This window comes from Ptychodera flava, chromosome 9 (genome assembly GCF_041260155.1).
Source record: "Ptychodera flava strain L36383 chromosome 9, AS_Pfla_20210202, whole genome shotgun sequence".
Classification (NCBI taxonomy): Eukaryota; Metazoa; Hemichordata; class Enteropneusta; family Ptychoderidae; genus Ptychodera; species Ptychodera flava.
In genome coordinates this window covers 31,895,790-31,916,888 of record NC_091936.1, presented here as the reverse complement: position 1 = coordinate 31,916,888, position 21,099 = coordinate 31,895,790, and the positions used below count along the sequence as shown (strand labels likewise).

At 35.4% G+C, this 21,099-nt stretch overlaps 1 protein-coding gene across 1 annotated transcript in view; it reads left to right on the top strand.

Annotated features, from left to right (window-relative positions):
* LOC139140681 (unconventional myosin-Id-like) overlaps positions 1–21,099 on the top strand; it is a 62,221-nt gene that overhangs the window by 2,816 nt on the left and 38,306 nt on the right. The window contains 1 exon segment of the mRNA XM_070710059.1: positions 20,220–20,428. Coding sequence (XP_070566160.1) covers positions 20,220–20,428 — 209 coding nt within the window.

Here is a 21,099-nt window from a genome sequence, read left to right as displayed (position 1 = left end):
ATGTTCGATGTTGCAATTGTCTAGTATTTAATCAGGCTTTTTTTTATGTCAAGGTTCTTAGGTTGCTGGAGTAGCAATTAGCATAAATAGTCTATTTTTAGAAGGTACACTACCTGATATTAAATCATCACTTCCTTTATTTGTGAATGGAAACTGAAGACTTGTTTACCAATATCTCTCAGTTTTTCAAAACTAAAATTTATACCAGTCAATATCACTGATTTTGTGGAAAAAGACAAACTTAACAAAATGGCATTCAAAACTGGGACGAAATTCATCCTCAAAACTAAAGGTGTTGATAACTGCGGATTTTACCACTGCCATGTATTGCACTACATGTATGGGTGGGCAAGGGCAGGACATTATTTATCTTTGAGTGCTGTAATTTTTCCCACCAAAACTTTACTGCATGATTTTACCAATTTTTGTGAATTTTTTTGATTATTTTGGATCAAATGGACATCAAATTTCATTGCCTACAGTTTTTAATCAAAATTTTGCCAAAAAACTGAAAAAAACTGACAAGAGAATATTTTATGAAGGCGACAAGAATTGACTTTGATGCTCAAAAGGTTAATTTTTAATCATTCATAGAGAGTCAGGGAAGAAAGATTTTCTCTACTGTCTGTATACATTTGCTTTTCCATGTTTGCTGATTGCTGTAGGTTATGAATATCAACTTTTGAAGTTCATCATTACTAAGCATAACCAATGCAGAACACCAAACATTGGAATGCCTCAGCCATTCCGATGTTATGTCTGATGCTAACAGGATAAAGGGATAAGTCTGGAATGCTATTTCATGCATGACTGAACCCTGGAATCAGTGCTACTCTGATAAATCAGTCAGTACGTTGGCAAACTTTAAAGTATAAGACCTGATCAAAACATTAGACAAGCCACTTTTGAAAAGTGATCTTATAAGATTATTTCTAAAGGCGTATAATGTATAGTAAGGATGTGGTTCTGTTATCTCAGACACTTCTGTACCACGCAGGTGTTAAAATTTGCAGCATAGTACAGGATTCCCAATATGTATTTGTGAAATAGCCTCATGGCTTCTACATTTCTTCTGAAGTTTGCCTTTAGATGAACTTACACTCACACCATTTCACCAAATAATGGCTAGAAAATACATGACAACATCACACATGGATTATTTTTATCATCCTCTCCATTTTCAACTCTGTCCTATGATGAGTGTGAAATTTCTGAAAAAATGATTTGCTTTTACTTCCACCTTCAATTCAAATGTTTTGCAAAATTTGTTTCCAAAATTATTTAGTTTAACCAACTTGTTGGCATCATCCCTGTCATTGTCAAATATTTGTACAGGAAAGTGAAAAAAATAAACTTTACCTAGAATCTAAAGATGCATGTTAAAATTTTGTCTTATCATTTTGCTATAAAGGAGAACCCAAACAATACCAAGTACAGGATCAAAAACTTAGAAATATTATCACTATGTTGTTTAAATTTATGGTCCTAAATATTTTTATTATATATTACTGTAGCAAAAATTTCATGCAACTTAAAAAAATGTCTTCAGCCTGTGTAGTGTTTTTTATTGAAACAGACTGAAATGGTCACAAATTTTGTTGTGCTATTCATACTTTCAAGAAATTGCCACCATTTTGATAACATAGAACTAGTTTAGCTTTCAAAATTATTGCAAATGCAGTAGTTGCTTAGAGTTAGACAACCATTTAAAATCTCTCTATGATACTGCTCACAGATACCATTTGGAAACTACCGGTACGTGGGCAGCCGTTCCGTAACACCTCAGTTAAATGAGGTAATTGAAAAATTATCCCAGCGAAAGCGTTAGCCAGGAAATGATTTCATTAGCCAGGGAAGTGTGTGGGAAAATTGCTTTTCCAGAGGAAGCTACTCCTTAGGAAGTGAGAAAAATAATATGGAAGTTTGAAAAAAAATCATACATACATGTAAAAGACTGCACACCAAGGTTGATAGCTTAGTTTACTGCAATGGCTGGTCCTCAAGTGTTGGCTTTCTCACTCTGTCTGAACTGATGTAAACTAAGAGGCCTATGTTTGCAATCTAAGAAAACTGCAAAAGTGTGCATATAATGACTATTTCTGGGAGCTAAGATTGTGCAACAGGTAAAAATAGCCACACACATGCGTCAAAGAAAATGTAGTTCATGTGATGTTGAGGTCAGGTTTGTTGTCAAACAACCTGTTGAGTATGTTATTCTGGCAAAGTGTCAATTGCATGGGAGGGTATAATTTGGTATGAAGTCACCCAAAAGAGTTTCAGTCAAAACAAAGTTATGCAGAAAACAAAAATAAAACTCAATGGGAAAATCCCTTGAAGTGTATCACACTTGATCTAATTTGGCAACTTTTAATAATGTGCAGGAAATGTTTACACATGAAAAGTGCATTGATATGTACTTCTTTGCCTCATGGTTAACAAGGCAGGTTATATGAATTATTTGCCATGAATATTAGCAAAGAACACAGGATAGAGGGACTGTGGCAAAGACAATCTTTGCAAGGAGGATGTGCCTGTTTGATTTGTGATTTCCTTTCCAGTCACTTTCTATTGGCTAGACAGTGATTATGTCATATGTAAACAGTGATTACATCAGGTGTAAATCAACAAAAAAAACTGATACAAAGTATATTGAATCCTGCACATGCACAATAATTCTACCACTGGCTTTCTAGTCATGTTGTGATTACATCGCAAAATATGCATGAAATTAGATATGTTGCCAAATCTACCAGGTTTCACCAAAGTGTGGAGTGAACTACAGTTTCTGGCAATAATAGCATTCTACTCACTGCCTCACCCTATACAATTTTTTTCTTTAAATTACTTGGGTGTGGTGTTCCTCTGTTGTTACTTCATGAGTTGCTGAATGCATTTTCAAAAGCTCAAACCATGGTATACATGATAGGGCACAAAATATATTGTTATACATAATACACTGTAGATATGAGAGTATTAGCAAACATTCATCAAAAGAAGTCAATATGTCATAAAAATAATAGCTTTTCTGCAATTTTGACCTTTAAGTGACCTAGAGCAGAAAGTTCAGCAGTCTTTGAAATTCTACTGCAAAGGTAGCATTAAAAAAAACTTTTGCAAGAATAGTATAAAGCCAAGGTGATAAAAACCAACAAATTGCCAAAAAATTCCAGCAGCCTGGGGTACTTCCGTGTGTAACTCCATCACTGATGTCGATAAAATGAAGTTAATGTCTGTTCTTGTTATCATAACAAACCTACTGGTATCTGTGCCGGCTTTCTGGACTGTGGAACACCCAGTACTAGGAAAACCACATTATCAATTTTCACATTCATGTAGTACATGTATCTATCTCATAAAGTAGGATCACTGTGCCTGCATGCCATGACTCATCAAGCCCCATTTGAATATCACCAATTTTAAATGCACTGATGGGTGGAGTCCATTTGATGGAAAAAAATAAACCAGCCCAAATAAAATTTCACGCCTAAATAGATTTTTTGATGTTATTCAGGATATTGATAATTTTTGACTTCCTCGAGAAAACAAGTTAATTTACCCTGTGAGTGTTAAACAGAGAAAAGGACATCGGTTTCAGTCGTGCCTGCGTTGCTGAAAAGCTGAAAGCAAAACGTCAAAGAATTGCATTGTGAATTACATTAGATCAGTCTGCTGCAAGTGTCAGTGCATTTTGTGTGGTCTATTCTCACGCAAATCCACCGCCTCTTTCATACCAGAAATGAAAATCAAAAGAGCTATAAGCCTCAACTGCCTGACATCAGTTAACCTGCAGTAGATTGACCTCTGCACACAATGTATTCAGTATAGCTGTGATTGCTTCTTTCTTCTTCATAAACGCGGATTTGTCATTTACGCCAGTGTGTGTACACTTATGAAAAACTGCAAATACCGCAGCAAATTGATGCTCTGTTGAAACCTGAGGCAAAAAAATGAACCAGACTCTGTGTATGATAACTGCATTTTATTCAAAGTAATATTAATCAATATATTTTATCATTTTTTGTTGACACATGCAAGATGGCTGTATTATCTGTGCCTCTGTGGGCAAATAGACAGTCTATCTGTACTTAAACACTATTTTGATAACACTAAGTGTACTTTGAGCAAATTTTCCCCTCGGCATTGATTTAATTGTCAGTGGGACAGAAGTACCAGGTATACCAAAATCCAACTCAAAACCCAACAGCTTCATTGGTTTCACAGAAAATTTGACTTTTTCTTCCTGTGATTTTAGTGTTTGGGTTATAATAATTCAGCGTGTTCATTTTTAGCCAGATGCCGGCCAAAGAGTTTGTTTACAAATGTCAGATGGCGGGATTCACAAGCATAAACTTTCCCATGGTTTGCATTGATTGCCTTGTTGCTTGATAGCTGAAGTTGTATTCACTGACAGTGTGAAATTTACCTAACGGTTAACGGTTGAATTTAGCGGTTGTGGGGTCACGGGGTCACTCGTCCACTCCCAAAGGCTTTTGGGAGTAAAACAGCAATTCAAAATGGCGGAGTGGCAATGCAAGTGCGAGTATTCGCCGGACAGTCAATTATCGCCCATAACTAGCAGATTTGAAAGAATTCTGTAACCAGAGTAAAGATTTGAAAGTTTGAAGGTATTTCCGACCGGTCGATGTAATTTTTTTAGGGTAGATGCTTTATTTCGTTTGTTTCGGGCCACCGGTCGATTTTTCCGTGACATACCTTGTATTCTTATACAGTACCGAGGTTCGGCCTTCGGCCTCACAGTACAGTGTCAGTCACTTCCCATCCGACGACGATCTAGGAAACATTCCGTACGCCTGTGGGTTTGGTAGGTTTTTGATCAAATCTAAAGCTACCACAAGTTACTGAGTCTCACTGTTCATACTTTCGAAACGCCACGTCAATCTATCCATGGTCGATCACGATGTCAATATTCAACTCAAGTCGATCGACATCGCGCTTTGTGGAGGGGCTGTGGTTGTGTGCATCGCGGAAGAGAAAGTCGACGCTTGAAAACTTTGATTTTGTGACTTTGTCTGTTGGTTATGGGAGGTTTAGGTCAAATCTAAATAAACAAAAAATTACTTGGTCTCACTTTTCGTACTTTTGAAACGCTACGTCGATCACAGTGTCAAATTTCAGGTCGACCGATATCGCGTTGTGTGTACTGTGTTACAATTGACTACCAGTGTAGTACAGGCTGGCGTTCAGTGTCGTTTATAGTTTGAGGTTTTATCAAACATGAACACTAAAATTTAGCTCTCTTTTTCAATTATATTCAATATCAGCAAAAAGTCAATAATCAGCTCGCGGATTCGTTTTAGTGTGAAATTAGTACAGTGAATTAAAATCACTGAAAATTGTGTTCCTACAATTCATTGAATTGAATAAACTCTTTGATTTTACTGTATCTTCAATCAAGTTTATTTAAATCAGTAAAACACTTTGTACAGCCAGGCTGGTCAGGATTCTAGCGGATCGTTACCTGGGTTGTGAAAACCCTAGGCCCCATTCTACGATGTATTTCAAAATGTTTGTTCAAGTCATGAGCTAAACATAATTCTACACAACAGTCTGGTGAAATTTTGCTATTATCCTTGTCAACTGAATGTAGTTGACAGGCCCAAGTGATATCAAATTAATTTTTCTGACTTTTTTTAAAACTTTATCCCTTGAAAACATGTTGTAATTGGCAATGATAATGATTATTCTGTATGCTGAAACGGTCTTTAATACTGTACAAGAATGCATAAAATTACTCCAAAATGTCTTCAAAATTTAAAAATTTCTTGCCCACCCCCGTCCCTGAAACCCTCCCCCTTTGTGTATGTTGAAATAGCCTTTTATACACTGTATAAGAATGCATGAAATTGCTCAGAAATGTCTCAAATTTAAAAATAATCCTTAACACTCTCATGCTGAAATGGTTTTTCATTACAGTACAATAATGCATGAAATTACTCCAAAATGTCTTCAAATTTTAAAAATTTCTTGCTTTCAGGGAGGGGACCCCCTCCCTGAAACCCTCCCTCCTGTGTGTATGTTGGAATAGCCTTTTATACACTGTATAAGAATGCTTGAAATTGCTTAGAACTATCTCCCCCCCCCCCCCCCCCCCCCCCCCCCCCCCCCCCCCCCCCCCCCCCCCCCCCGCCCAGGGAACCTGGTTGCACACATTAGCTAACCGCCTACTTTTCTGAATTTTCCGCCTACTTCAAAAATTTTTGAGAACCCTGTAATACCATCATAAAAATCGTAATATATCTTTTTATTCATAGTGTGACCATTTGATAGAACTGTGATACACTTCTACGGAATGCAACGGATTCACCAGAAAGAAACATTCTGTATGTGCCTGAAATTTTTTTTAATTCACATATTAATAGTACCTTATATATATAAAATCAATACTTTTATATTTGTGTTAATGCAAAGATGTCTTAAGAAATACAGTACATTGTGAAAAGACTCAGAAAGAATACACAATCCATATTGAACATACCCTAATATGATTTGTGTATCCCAAGAGAAGTTGCAAATCGTAAGATGGGTTGGGCCCACCATTTTGACTTCTTACCTCTTTTTATTAATTTGCCGATCAGAAGCATTTATGATTGTAATTCATTTCACTGTAATAACATAAAGTTTTACCAGTTCAATAAATCTTTCTCACTTTGAGCTGTTTCATGACTTGAGGTTTACAGAGAAATCTTTAATGTTACACCCGGATGGCTGGCTGGCATGCATTCTCTTCAGACAATATGCCAAATCATTTCTTGTATTCCCCAGCAGTCATAACACAATATGTCCCTCAGGAATGCAAATTTACTTTTCATGCTCGTAAACCCGTCATAACCCAGTAAAAATGCTTGTAGCATTATCCAATAGTCTGTGCTTGGCTCTGACTATCTTATACATAAGTATGAAACCACAGAGGTAGTGTGAATATGATCTTGATGATGGAACTCTGTTTACTAAATGGGTGGATATGTCACTGACCGCAAAACTTTTGTTGATTAACTCTCCCATCGCTATTTATAGAAATGCACCACTTGATCCATTTTGTTCACCTCAAAATATTATTTACAGGTGAAATTCCCTTAGGCTTTGTAGCTCTGCATTCCCTTTAGGATTTAAAGAAATGTTATCATGTATTCACCCCAAGGGGATTTTTAAAAGATTACATGTATGCATGAGTTCAGAAATTGCGTTAATAATAAAACAGACTACCTTCGTTTGCTTGACAGTAATTGAGTGTACGATAATAGAGCCATTGTTGTTGAAAATGCAGATCAATTTAGCTATGTTAAATTAAATATAGTATTTTTACTTCATAGACAACCATATTCAGAAGAACTGGTAGGCTGTAAAGTAACTTTTCAATAACGTGTTAATTTTCAAAGAGTGTTTTAACCAGGTCAGTGTGATACTTTGATTCCGGCATTTATTTACCCGCTCAGAGATGAGTTAGTTATTAACCTATCATACAAGTCTTTAATTGCAGCTGCATGAGTGTACCGCAGGATAGTGTACTCAATGCAGCATCTCAATGACATTATTGTTCATATTTTTCAACACTGCATGCCATTGAAGCTGCACAGTGTCCTGCACAGTTGTGTCTTCAAATATTTAGTTAGTGCTATCAGTTCAGAGTCTTGTCTGCACCTTTTCTGTCCCCTGTCCAAGAATAAAAAGTATTGATTCTATGGTTTAAAACCCAAATATATATATATTTTTTTTCCCCTTAATAACAAACAAGCCAAAAAACCATGGTTGACTATTTTATCCACACACTGTAAGGTCCTGCAAGGAATGGAACAGAACATACATACGGTATGTGTTCACGAACATCAGGTGTCTCTGTACATATGTGTTCACCAACCCTTGAAAAGATGATGTCATCTATTTAACAGGCTTTTACCCAGCACCATTTTCACCACTTGCCCACAAGACAATGCACTGTTACACTTACAGTAATAATTTTTGTTTATCCATGTTGTCATCCACAGTATTTGTCCAGGCTTTTGTAGTACCTGGTAGGGAGGGGTGTCAACATGATGTAATTCCTTCCCTGGGGTACTGACATCATCTCATCTAAAAGCAAGAACAAAATACTCATCCTTAATCAAAAATTGAACCAGTGCCATCCTAATATGCCTATTTCTGTGCCAGAGGGAGTTTTGCAGGACAAAATCCCCTACCCCAGGTGAGGAGGGGTGTAAAAATGATGTCATTCCTTCACTGGGATACTGACACCTCATATCACACAGGAAGATTAAAATCCCCATAGGTGGCATACTGAACCACTACCATGCCATCATGATTATTTCTATGCCAGTGGATTTGTTTTTTGTTTTTATTGTTTTCTTAATTGGAATTTTTTTTTAAGGGGGGGGGAGTTGTTCGATTTTATTTGTCATATGCCTCTGTTTTATCTCATATAGTAGCATTCCTATGAAGTGAGTATACACTAATGAAAACAGCATACAGTACAGGAGTTGACCAATGATTCTTTTATACATAATTAGTCATCTTGTGAAATCAAAGCATGGAGGTACAAGTCTCTGTCCATGTGTAAGTATTAGACAAGCCCCTTGCTATTGAATGATGATATAAAATTATAAATAGCCAGTGGAGTGCATATTGTTTAGTACCTGATGTGGCCTATTACAGCTATGCTCTCTAATGATGTCATTTCCTCCCAGGGGTAGTGACAACATCCCCTCATATGGGGGGTACAAAGTCCTCCCAACCCTGGCAGTGTTTCTTATTCTTGTGATTACCCCACCGTGTCATGGTTATTTATGTCTTTGGATTTTTGAAGTTTTTCAGGGGGAATTTGGAACTTTGTTAAAATCTTGGGTAACAGTAATACTTGACATGAAAAAATCTTCACAGCATTATTTTGGCACTGTATTGAAATTTTACTTTAAAAAATTGTATATTCTAGAGCTAAACATTGACCATGCGCATGCATTAATTGAATATTTTACCATTTTAAACATCTATGCCAGGTCATAGGTGGATGTACATGTATAAGCATTCATTACATGTACAGCTCAAAGAGCAATGTCTAAATCCTTAACTTGACTTCTGGAGTAGACCCATGGACTTGAAAAGTTCAGGTCAAGTTAAATTTTTGACAAAGTCATTTGGTATTTTGTGTGCGTATACCAAGGTCATATTTTCAGAAAAGACTTCCCAGTCACAAATCTCTATTACAAGCAAACAAATGACTGTACAACTTATTGTGTTGGTACTGAAGTAGGTTTTGATATTCAACATTTATTGCAATGAGAGAAAAAAAATTGGTATTTAATGGTGATGTACAATGTAATATAGAGAAGGAAAAAAAACAGGATGACTGTCTACAATGAAACACGTCATAACACCTGCAGAGATCACAATACAAATTTAGTCAGAGATCACTAGAATTATTTGAACCTTGCGTCACACACTCTACCATACCCAAGAGAAAGTCTGAAACATACCAAATCATTACAGGCCAAAAACCAGACTTAAAAGCATTTGTTTGTTCACTTTTTATCGACAACTGTTGATAACAAGATTGTTAGCATTGCAGAAACATATGGTACATTGGTGGGATGGCCAGTCATAGGTACTGTGTTAATAGCTATAACTGTCCTACGGTGTGAAATTCTTTGCTGTGATGTTTCTGAGATGGTTCAGCTGCATATATGTCAGTCAAAGAGATCATGGAACATAGCAGAAGTCATAGTTTACAATTCTGACGGTAATAAATATGTTTACAAAGGTGACACTTTTATCATGAAATTTCCTGGTGCGCTTTTCTGAAAAGCTGTCGTACCAGGTACGTGTCAGACTTGCATTACCCTGTAATTTGCATGTAGCAAAACACGGTTGATACATTTAAACAGGTGTTGAACTCATGATGGGTATGAAGGATGTACTGTCACTGCACATGCTAGTTAAATGCACATTTGATTTCCCAATAAAGTGTAAAAGTTCTCCGGATCTGTTATATTCTGTTCAGAAAAAAAACCCTGTCATTTGTCAATGAACATTTCTACAATGTCATATGTTACTACTTCAAAATGGCCTTAAAAGAGTGAGGAGGTAGCTGGTTCCCATAGCAATAATCTACAACAAGCAAACAAGCTGGGTGGCTTCCAGCTGACAATCTGCATATGTCTATTAATGGCACGACATCTGCACAATCATACCGTATTTTAGTACGGAGTACCTGGCTACATGTTGTACATATGTATAATTGAGAAATGTTATGCTGTGGTCATGTGTCTACAGGTACTGTTGCCCTGTTTCTACGTACAAACAGCTGGTGCAGCATTGTGAAATAAATGTCAGCTCCACTGATCTATTAAGCAGAGGAAAGATGGAAAATTCGATTTCAGTGTTTTATAAACACACAGATTAAATCATTGCTAAACATTAATGACAAACAATTTTCCTTTTGTAAGGCTCTAAGTGAATTAAATACTTCATTTAAATTCTTTACACTGTATTGATCTGTTTTGGAGCATCTTTCAAGGCACAAACAATTATCGATATATACCATGATGCAGTGTGTGTTATCTCGTCCTGTTTTTGAGTAAAGTACCTTCCAAATGAAAGCTATTGTCACATTGAACAAAGATATTTCATGAGTGAGACTCGTGTCGTGAATGTCTTGCCAAAGAGGTTCACCAGCAGTAAATATACTGCTGCCAGCCCACTATGATACAAAAGACGTCAGTTATGGGTGAATTGTTGTACAGTTCCAAGGGAACAGTAAAGTGCTTTAGGTACTTTCATGATGAATGTGTCGCCCCTCCCTAATTCAAACACCAATGTTTAGACAGTTCTGAAGAGGCAGAACCATTCATTTATAACATGTGTTCATGTAAATTATGTTATCGTAGATATATTTTTCTATAAAATGACAATTCTTCTGTCTTGGTGAGAGATATTAATTAATCTGTCACCCAGCCATGTATTGTGTAATTGCAAATGCATCAGTTTAGAAAAAAAATATTTATAGTGGTATTTAAATTTGCTTGGCTATATGAGTCGGTTGAAATATTGATCTAGTCCATTACTATGTTGATAGTCTTGAATTCTAAGTAAACAGCAGCAGAAAACTGTCAACCCCTTGAATGCTGTAAATTTTCCCGCCAAAAATTTCATGCAAAATTTTACCAATTTTTTATGAATTTTTCTGTCATTTTTCGACAATTTTGGACCAAATGTACATCACTTTTCATTGGCTACAGTTTTGATCAAAATTTTGGAAAAAATCTGAAAAAATTGTCTGGGACATTTTATAAAGGTGGCAAAAAATTGACTCCAGTTGCCGATTGTCTTGTGTCAAACTGAAAAGGTATACAAATTTGTACAAGCTTTTGAAAGAAAGTGTCCTCAGTTTCCTGGTTCAAGGCAGTTATCTTCTCTTAACAATAATGTGAGAATGGGTGCTTTGTTATGATAATATATGGTCTACACTCCTTTGTGATCACATGGATGACCTCACATGAAAGGTCAAACATTGTCCTGAGTGTGCTGAAGTGAAAATGCTCCCATTGACTGTACTCTATGGGAGACGCATAATCTACAATTTCAGAATCATTAACCTCATATACAGTCAGTTTAAAAAAGAGCAAGTTAGTTGTCGTGAATTGATGTAAGGAAAAGGTCAATTGAAAGATCCACCGCACACACACACATCGACTGTGAATTCAATTTTGAGGCAGACTGACAATGATTGAGAGTAGAAATAGCTACAGGAAATGTTTGTTGTGTAAACTTGTCGAATTAAAATGCCAGTGATGATATATTGTATGAAAACACTGTGTGGTTTTGAGACAGAAGTATTCAGATATTAATTGTAAGTGCAGCCTTTTTTGAAATTCGCAAGTTTCCTCCTGTACCACAGCAAAATTATGATACATGTATGACAAAACATGTATTGAATTAACAAAGATACATGTGTGTTACCAAGTTACCATATTCTTGTTCTTGCAAACAGCAGGCCATTATGCTTGTGTATTTCTTGAAAGTCTATATAGTAACCAAGTAGCTGCCTAAGCTGTCAAGCAGCCAAGTACAGATATCAGAGTGGCTGTCAACAAGTCGTAGTGTCTAAGTTGAAGTATCCTAAATTTACGCTAATACTACTGCTTCTTTTCTTTCTATTCTTTATAAGGGCTTTAAAACCAGACTGGTCTGATAACAATCTCTTATGTAGGACAGTTATGCTAACAACTGAACAAAAAAGTTCATTTCCATAACAATTGATTTATGCAAATTAGACATTAGTAAAGTATATTTCACTACTCCAGTAATGTTTTACTTGGTAGGATTGTGCAGATTACGTCACTGCATCTTGTGTATTTTACGGGCGTATCTCAGAAAATACAGTATGTTCTGATCTCAGAAAATACAGTATGTTCTGTCATGGTTTGTGTGTTTCAGGATACATTGAAGTAAAGACATTCTGTCACAGTCCTTCATTTCCCAAATTTAAACAAAGCCCAGGAAATTTTTGGAACTGGAGTATATAAAGCTGTATCTACATTTTTGTCACCTCCAGGTTAAGATCATTCAACATAACAATATAAACATGAAAAGAGAGGAGTCGCGAGGACTGGAAAAAAGGATTCCAATGTTAAGTTGTACTGTCAAGAAGTTTACAGATGGTATTACTACTTACTGACCAACAGTAATACAGAATAGGCCTTATTTCCTGCAAATTGGATATTAGAAAATCATAATTTCTGCTGATTGGTTTTGCACACATTGCCAATTATCAACATATCCTAAATTGCGTAAGCTTCTCTCTCTATAGCTTTCATGTAGAAACCAAAGTAGTATCTGAAACACATCATTGATATAATGAGATATCGCAATACATCAAAATCCTACCCACAAAGGTGGACATTGGTGTCACAGAAATAAAGATATGTTGCATGTTATTGCCCCCTCAAAAAAATATTATGTTTGTATATCCACGCAATAAATATGCAAAATTACTCATACAAAATGGAAATAGTTAAGTTTAATGAGAAGCATGCTGTTTTGACTGTATTGATATGAGAGTAACATAGCCAAGCTGTCAAATTTATGATAGACAGGATAGAACCCAATTTATCATTTAGCAATGGACTTTAGAATGAAAGTGAATTCTGTTCAGAGTTCTGGGTCATATTTTTAACCATTAGATTTATATAACTGCATGACAGCCAGCAAATATGGTTTATTATGAGGGACAAAGATAAATGAGTATGATCACACTGTGAGAAATTATCACAAAACAAGTAGTTTTCCCAGCCATGAATGTGTAAGCAATGAATTTTTATGGTGTACATTTTCCAGACATGGTTTAATTGAAATGATTAGTTTTTATGGTCGTTTCACATTATGGGCAAAGTATTACTATATTGGAATGGTGAATGGGCCATGTGTAGTCAGTCAGTCATGGCCATTGACCTCATTTGCGCGACATACCGGCCCGGTATCTCTAAGGGAAACTGTGGGTTTAGGGATAAACCATTACCTCTCGGGAGGGATTATCAAATTTTGGAAAAAACTGTAGGGAAAAAATGTGGATAAAAAAATTTGTAGCCTTGCAGCTGTTGCAAAAAAATACTTTTATAAGTGTTGACTGAAAAAATGTGGAATTCTAATCCAGGGCAAAAAATATTCATACCAAACAAAATCCAGAAATATATCGTGAAGTCTTTGAACAGCAATGAAAAATTGCATGTCAGCACTCCAATCATCTCCCCTTCCAAAATTTAAATAGTTCATTCCTCCAAGCGGTAATCTCTCGGAAGTTGAATATAAATTGTACGGTGATATTTTACCGGTAGCGTCAGGCAGGAATGCTAGGGTGTAACCAAAAAACCATTCATCGTGTAGCCAATGTTTACATAAACAAGACTCTTGCAATGCTAGGACCACAGTATATGAAAACACTCCCACAAAACAATGTGCCATTTGATGATAAGTACCCCAAACCAATGTCAAATTATTACGAGATAAGGCAATATTGAAATACTTACACATTGAGTATACATGTAAGTGTGTCTGTGGTGTTTTGCAGGTTGTGTAATCTACCATTTTTTCAAACTGTTTGCTTTATATGCACCTCATAACTCAAAGACTGTTTTCTTTCCTTGAGGAAAGTTTCAGCCATTCTCTTTCAAAATCAATCATAAAATCCCGGATTCACTGTGGAAATTTTGGTGCTGGAGAAACTAATTTCCTGATGGTAATATTTAATGACACTTAAATGGCTGCTATCCCTATGTTTAATTCTCTTGGGAAAAATTAAATTTTCAACTTTCAAAAAATAAGACTGCAAAAAACTTTTTTATTTCAAGAGCTTTAAAGTGAGCGCCCAGGAAAGTACTGTAAAAATTTGAGAGTCCCAAGTGTCATGCCTTGACGCAGACCAAAATTTAATAGAATATTTTGCTTGTTTACAAAAATGAAACTATACTACATTTCCAGAGTAAACAGACTATTAGGACTTGAATAATAAAATGACACATTCTATTGTTTGATTTATATATTATATCAAGAATCAGGGGTTTGATGTCTCTAAGCCTACCAGCAAACTTTACAATTTATATGTAGACAGATTATATAATTTCCTATACACATGTACTACCTATACAGGCTAATCCCTTTCCACTCCCTGTTCACTGTGTAGGATGTTCAATACACCAAATCTAACCTCGTTTCACCTTTTCTCCACCATTGTCTGGTCAATTGGTCTATTGTTATCAATGATGAGATTGGAACTGTCTACACGGAATTGGGGATGAACAGAATAAAGAAATGGGGGTGTACCAAGTGGTTAATACATACAAATTTCTCATAATATCAAACTTTTGTGTGATATATAGGTGAAAGCCACTCAGCACACAGATATAAACACAGATTTGAGTACTTTTGCACCTATAAACCTGTTTCATGCTATACATTCATGAAAAGCAGAAGATAAAAACTTTACGACCATAGTTCGCAAAAATGTGTATATTACTTTGAATACAGGAAGACTAATACCCTGGAAGCAACAGACTTTCAATTCCTAATTTGATACCAAATAAAATCCTGCTTTCGTCTTCAGAAAGTTAAAGATGTTTGTATTGGTATTATAATTTCAGAATGCAACCCACATATTTTATTACAGCGCTTGTAAAATTTGAAGCTGATTTGCAGGAAGTTTGGTGGTCAAAACAGTTCAGCAGTGTGCCAGGTATTGCTTCGGATAACGTTAGATAATTTTATCGTAATTGAATCAATGAGGCAGAAATTATCTCTCAACAGAAGTTGCTCAATGAAATATCAATTTCCTTTTTTCTCAGCAGGGCTCCACATAATGCATAACAGATTTAACATCCGTTGATTTTCTCTGGAAAGAGAGAAAACATATTTTTAACACATGTAAATGATCCTTTCATGATCGTAACTTCTCTTGGGGACTTCAATGAAGTATTATGGTTTGGTTTCCTACAGCATTCAGTTCAATATGTATATTCTATATAAATTTGTGATTTTGATAAAAATTACAGCAAAATGTATTCTCCTTAGGCAGGTTCAGTGAATGTTTGGTTTTTACTCCAATTGTTGCTTGTTTACAATGGTATGCAGGAATCCTTTGGATGTGTATGGCAAAGTTGTACATCTGAATAAAGATAGGGTTGGGGTAATACTCATTCTTGCAAATGTTAATTATTCATTAAGGTAGTCTATGCCTGGAAAGTGAAAGTCTTACAGTTTTACCCAAACTTTCCTCAAAGGAACTTTCAAGACTTTCTTTCAAAATAAAAAATTGAAAACAGTGGTTACCGTGCAAATTTGAATCCAGAGAAACAAATTACCTTAAATTTACTGATATTTACATTTCAAAATGGACGCCATCCCTGTGTAAACTCCACAGTAAAAAAAGATTAAACTTCGTTTTTCACAAAAATAAGACAAATTTTCGTTTTACTTCAAGAGCTCCAAAATGAGACCACACAAGTGGTGGATCAGAAAAATCTTGTAGAAATTTGAGAGTCCAAATATCTGTCCCCCGAGGCAAATTCTGCCTTGACCACACAGCCATCTTTCAGTTACACAAGGCCTTTAAAGTAGCATGTGAAATTCTTATCAACAAAACGAAAAAAGAACAAAAAATGCAGAGTGTCAGTAGTAAATGAAAAAATGTCCAAGTCATTAAAAGTAAGACTGCCCATCCAGAGAGCAGTATTTTCCTGATGGAGATTTATAACATTCTAAAAATGAAGATATCAATAGATAAATTTCCCAAAAATCTTGCTTCTCAAATAGTTGAAATTCCTTCTATATTGATTATGTACAGAGATTAATTGTGTGGCATATTGATTGGAGCACAGTCAGAATCTGCTTCCCCTTCTCCTTCTCCGTTTAAACTAACAATTACTAATAAATCTGTCAGCATTTACAGAACATTATGAATGTTCATATTATCCTAGACATTGTGTGTACTTTATTAAATGTTGGTTATTACCGGAAGCTGATTGTGTAGCCATGGGTACTCCGGGAAAGATTTTGATTGATCGCTATGAATATGTTCAAAAGTACATGTAAATATTGCTCAAGGCAGAGACCTTCATCTTTAATATGCAAATAAAGCTAATACAGCAATAGCATCTCTTAATTACATAGTTGATTTATGTGATTTCAAGACACATTTTATCTAATTTATTTGATTTATATGTTTGTTTCCGTTTTCTGGAGATGGTTTTATTATACTCATCACAAAGAATACAACATAGTAAATTTCTTTCAACTTTTATTAGCAACATGAAATCCTTAGCTTTTTTCACCTACATTCAAAACATCGTGTCTGCCTTGCAAGGAGACCTACCAGGTGTTGTGTTGTATTTATAAATTACTCAGTAGATGACCTTTTCTCAAACCCCTTGCAAAAGACCTTTCGTTACAGTGAATTGCCAATGTATTAAAATCACATTTATTATCATGAAACACTGTGATTGAAACAAAACAATGAATTATAAAGCTGAAAGAATCATCCTGATGTAAGCACAGGTCCTCAACATTGTTGCATGATGTTTGATTTGATGACACATTTAGAAGCAGAGCATGTGCATCATCCCCTGTATTTTGATGTCTGTTACCTGACCTTGACCTGTCACCAACTGTCTGACCCCAAGTGTGAAAGACTTGTGTCACTCAGCCAAGCATATCAGTTTCCTCCATTCAATTTTCTTCACTGTAGAGATAACCACAACTAATTCACAAAGTAATGCTGGAGTGTTACCACAATATGACGAGACTGCAAAATTTTTAACATCAATTTTGTATCTGTATAGCTTGTTGCAATATTGATCCAATACTGCTTCCTACAAGACCATAAGAACTATCTCGGCATCTGCCTGGCATATTGATATGCCATACAACTTTGACATGGATAGACAAGATTTTGTTTCAAAATCATCAACCTTCAAAAAGTTAAAATATGACAGAAATACCATATCTGTGCCAGTTGCCATGGCAACTCTTTCATCACATGATTAAAGTTTAATTGTGGACAGCAGGCGATGTCTCTGGCTGCGGTGTCATCTCGTGTTATCAGTATAAGTGACTATTTTGCACTTTGCCCCATCTGTGCCTTGTCCCAATAAAGTGGATGATCCAGTGATGTGAGATTGTTAAATTCAAGGGAATGGTCTGTCTAGTTTAAACATAGCACAATTATAACTCTACCATAACTGTCCTGTCCCAAAAATTAATATACTATAAGATGAGCAAATTTGCAACAGTGTGGGCAGTTGGTGACATGGAGATGGGGCTTCAAGATAATTTTGAGTGTCATAAAATCAATCAATCAATCAATAGGTCCATCAAACAGTCACACTGATCTGATTTTAATCCCAGCATATTTTATCATGCAGATATATCTGCAGCACAACGACTAAAGGTTGAAAGGGGTAAACATAGTCTTTTCATACATGAAGTATTTATCTCGTTTTCAAAGTTTCATTATTACCAGTAATATCAGCATCAGTGTGAATTTAACAGATGAATGTAGCAGATATATAGTTTATAGTTGATCGTTTGTGAAAGGATGGAATAGGGCAGGGAGAAAAATATGATAAATGTGGTGTTGTAAAATCCAAAAATTAGTTGGAATTTGTATTTAATTACATGTATGAAGTATTGAGAAATGAGTAAAGGTAGTTTCTGTTTTTTAGGGTTATCTGCGTATCACCTTGTCATCATTAATATTGTCTTGAGGCTTGCTAACATGAGGGAACTTGTTCAGTTGTGTCTTTATCATGTTTAGTGATGTTATCTTGTCATGACTTTTCCATGACATGCAATGTGTCATTCAGAGGGACACAAACAGTGTCTGCACATTTATGCATGTACCCTCCTTATTTGAGTTTCAGTTATTAGCATAAAGTATCTTTAATTTTGTTAATTGATGCATTAGCAGTGTACATTTCAACAGGTTTTGCTGGTGACATTGACCTCAACTGAGGTCATGACCTGCTCACTATCAAAATCATGCAAATAACAGCACTTGCTCACTTGCATAGCTAGGTCTAGGTGTGTTGAAGCCATCAATCTTTGGGTCAAAGTTCAACAGGTAACGTTAGCCATGTAAAGCAATTTAACATGTAGCATGTAGCTAAGCTGATAATTGACTCTGATCAAGGTCGTGACGCTTGCCTTTCATCAGAAAATCTAATTAAACCATTAGAACGACAGTGTTGTCATTACGCCTTTTCAGGTCTAGTCATTCAAAATTAGCTGAAGGATCAATTTACCCATAGGATAAATGCAACACACGCAAATACCGTATGACATCAGTGCCAGGTCAAGTCAATGAAATTCACCATGTTTACATACATCTACTGGTACGACTTAGCAAAACAAGTAGATGAAAACACTTTACATGCATGTTTTTATGTCTTGGTGTGATTAAGTCTAATGAGTGTGCTATATATGTTCAATATATGACATAACGGTACTAATGTTTTAGCCAACTTGATCTGATGGTGATTGAGAAGGCTACACTGGTCATTGCAGAGACAAAAACCTGTTGTGAATTCATAGAAAGAAAATTGAAAATGCAGTGACAGGGTGATTGCACCACTCAAATGCTATTGTTAACACATGAAAACAAAAATTTAGAGTTTTTGTGGCTAGCACAACTGACTTTACTAGTAAATATGCATTGTGATTTGGACAGGTTATTAAAAAAAGAAATTATGAAAGAAAAGTCAACATTCTGTTTGCACGCTAGTATTTGACGTGATATGTTCCACTCTGGTATTTGACATGTCATGTTCACAAAGAGTGATTCGGTATGTTGTGTCACAGCTTGTCAGGCATTTGAAATGGCAAAGAAAGACCCATAACAATTTACAACACTAAACAACAAAGCTTCAAATATTATACATACCAAATATAGATATTTTGATAGACTCATACTTATATGTGTATGTGCACATGCGTACATGTGTGTGTGTCTCTGTGTGTGTGTATATATATATATTATATATATATATATATACATATATACACACACAGACACACACACATGTACGCATGTGCACACATACACATAAGTATGAATCTATCAAAATATCTATATTTGTGTATATATATATAATATATATATATATATATATATATATATATATATATATATATATATATATATATATATAGACAGACTGTCATACATGTACTTGTATGATTATTCATTTAGTCATACACAAACATGAGATGCGTGATCAGTTCTTAAACATATTTCTTTACATTCTTTTTATTTGAATGGTCATTTCATATTTTCAGTACACATGATTATATCACTCTGTGTAAACATGGCTGTGTGTAGTTCCAACATTTACCTTTTTTTCAACTCTAATGTAAACATCCAAGTAATAGATCAGAGTCGTTGCAAGGTAACATTTCTCAGTTAATGCAGTATCGTTGTTTGCCCTGTCATATCGAGTCAACTTCACTTTGGATTAATAATCAATCACTACAGTATTACATTTGTGGTTAACAACAGTAATAAATGATTCAATTTTCTTCAGATAAGTTGATTTTCAAAAATTGCTCCCAAGTATTGAACTGTCAATCCTTTTTACCTGTGATCATTGTAGACTGTCAGTATCACTGTCTGAATAATTAAAATTAACAAATCTGTACTCTAAACTTCCATATTTTTCGTTTCTTAGATTCCAGAAGGGCAAAATCTACACATACATCGGGGAAGTTTGCGTCTCTGTCAATCCGTATCAGACTTTAAGAATCTACGGCAATGATGTTGTGGATAAGTACAGAGGACGGGAAATCTACGAGAGGCCGCCGCATATCTTTGCGATCGCAGATGCTGCATACAAAACAATGAAGAGAAGGGCAAAAGACACGTGCATCGTTATATCAGGTTAGTATAGTCTTTATATTAGGCCAAAAAAAAAAAAGAAATGTTTCTGGTCAGGCCTTTCTTAAAAAAATGGTGCGGCGACGCGGATTTTTTTTTTTTTTTTTTTTTTTTTTTTTTTTTTTTTTTCTTTCCTCAAGGGGGGGAGGAGGGTCAGTTAAAGCGCCAAAGCGTAGCGGCTAATTTGCATAATCATTTGCATATCATTAATTTATATTTGCATATGGATGTAAGCTTGCACATGCATCCACACATACATGTACACTCACAACAAAATGCAATGGTAACACACAAGTGTGCAGTTTGAACATCATGGAAACTCTTTATTACACTTAAATAAATCATCACAGTATTGTAATTACAATTGCAATTAAAACAGAAGATTCACATTGAAACTTTGAGAGCAAGAAATGGTTCGTCTGATTGGAGTTTCATTAATACATATATTGCTAATAAATTGTCAAAACTTGCCAACAAAGAGGAAAATTCACAAGTTTAAGCTTTACACAATTCAAATGTAATTGAGTTTTATATCATTTTGAACGACAAACACCGCGAATAATTTTTTATCACGGGGATAGATTTCAACCAGCGCCGCCGCATAACTTCTACTGACACTGAACATCGTCGTTCAATTCTTGATTTTAAAAATACCACCAAGATGATCACAAGAC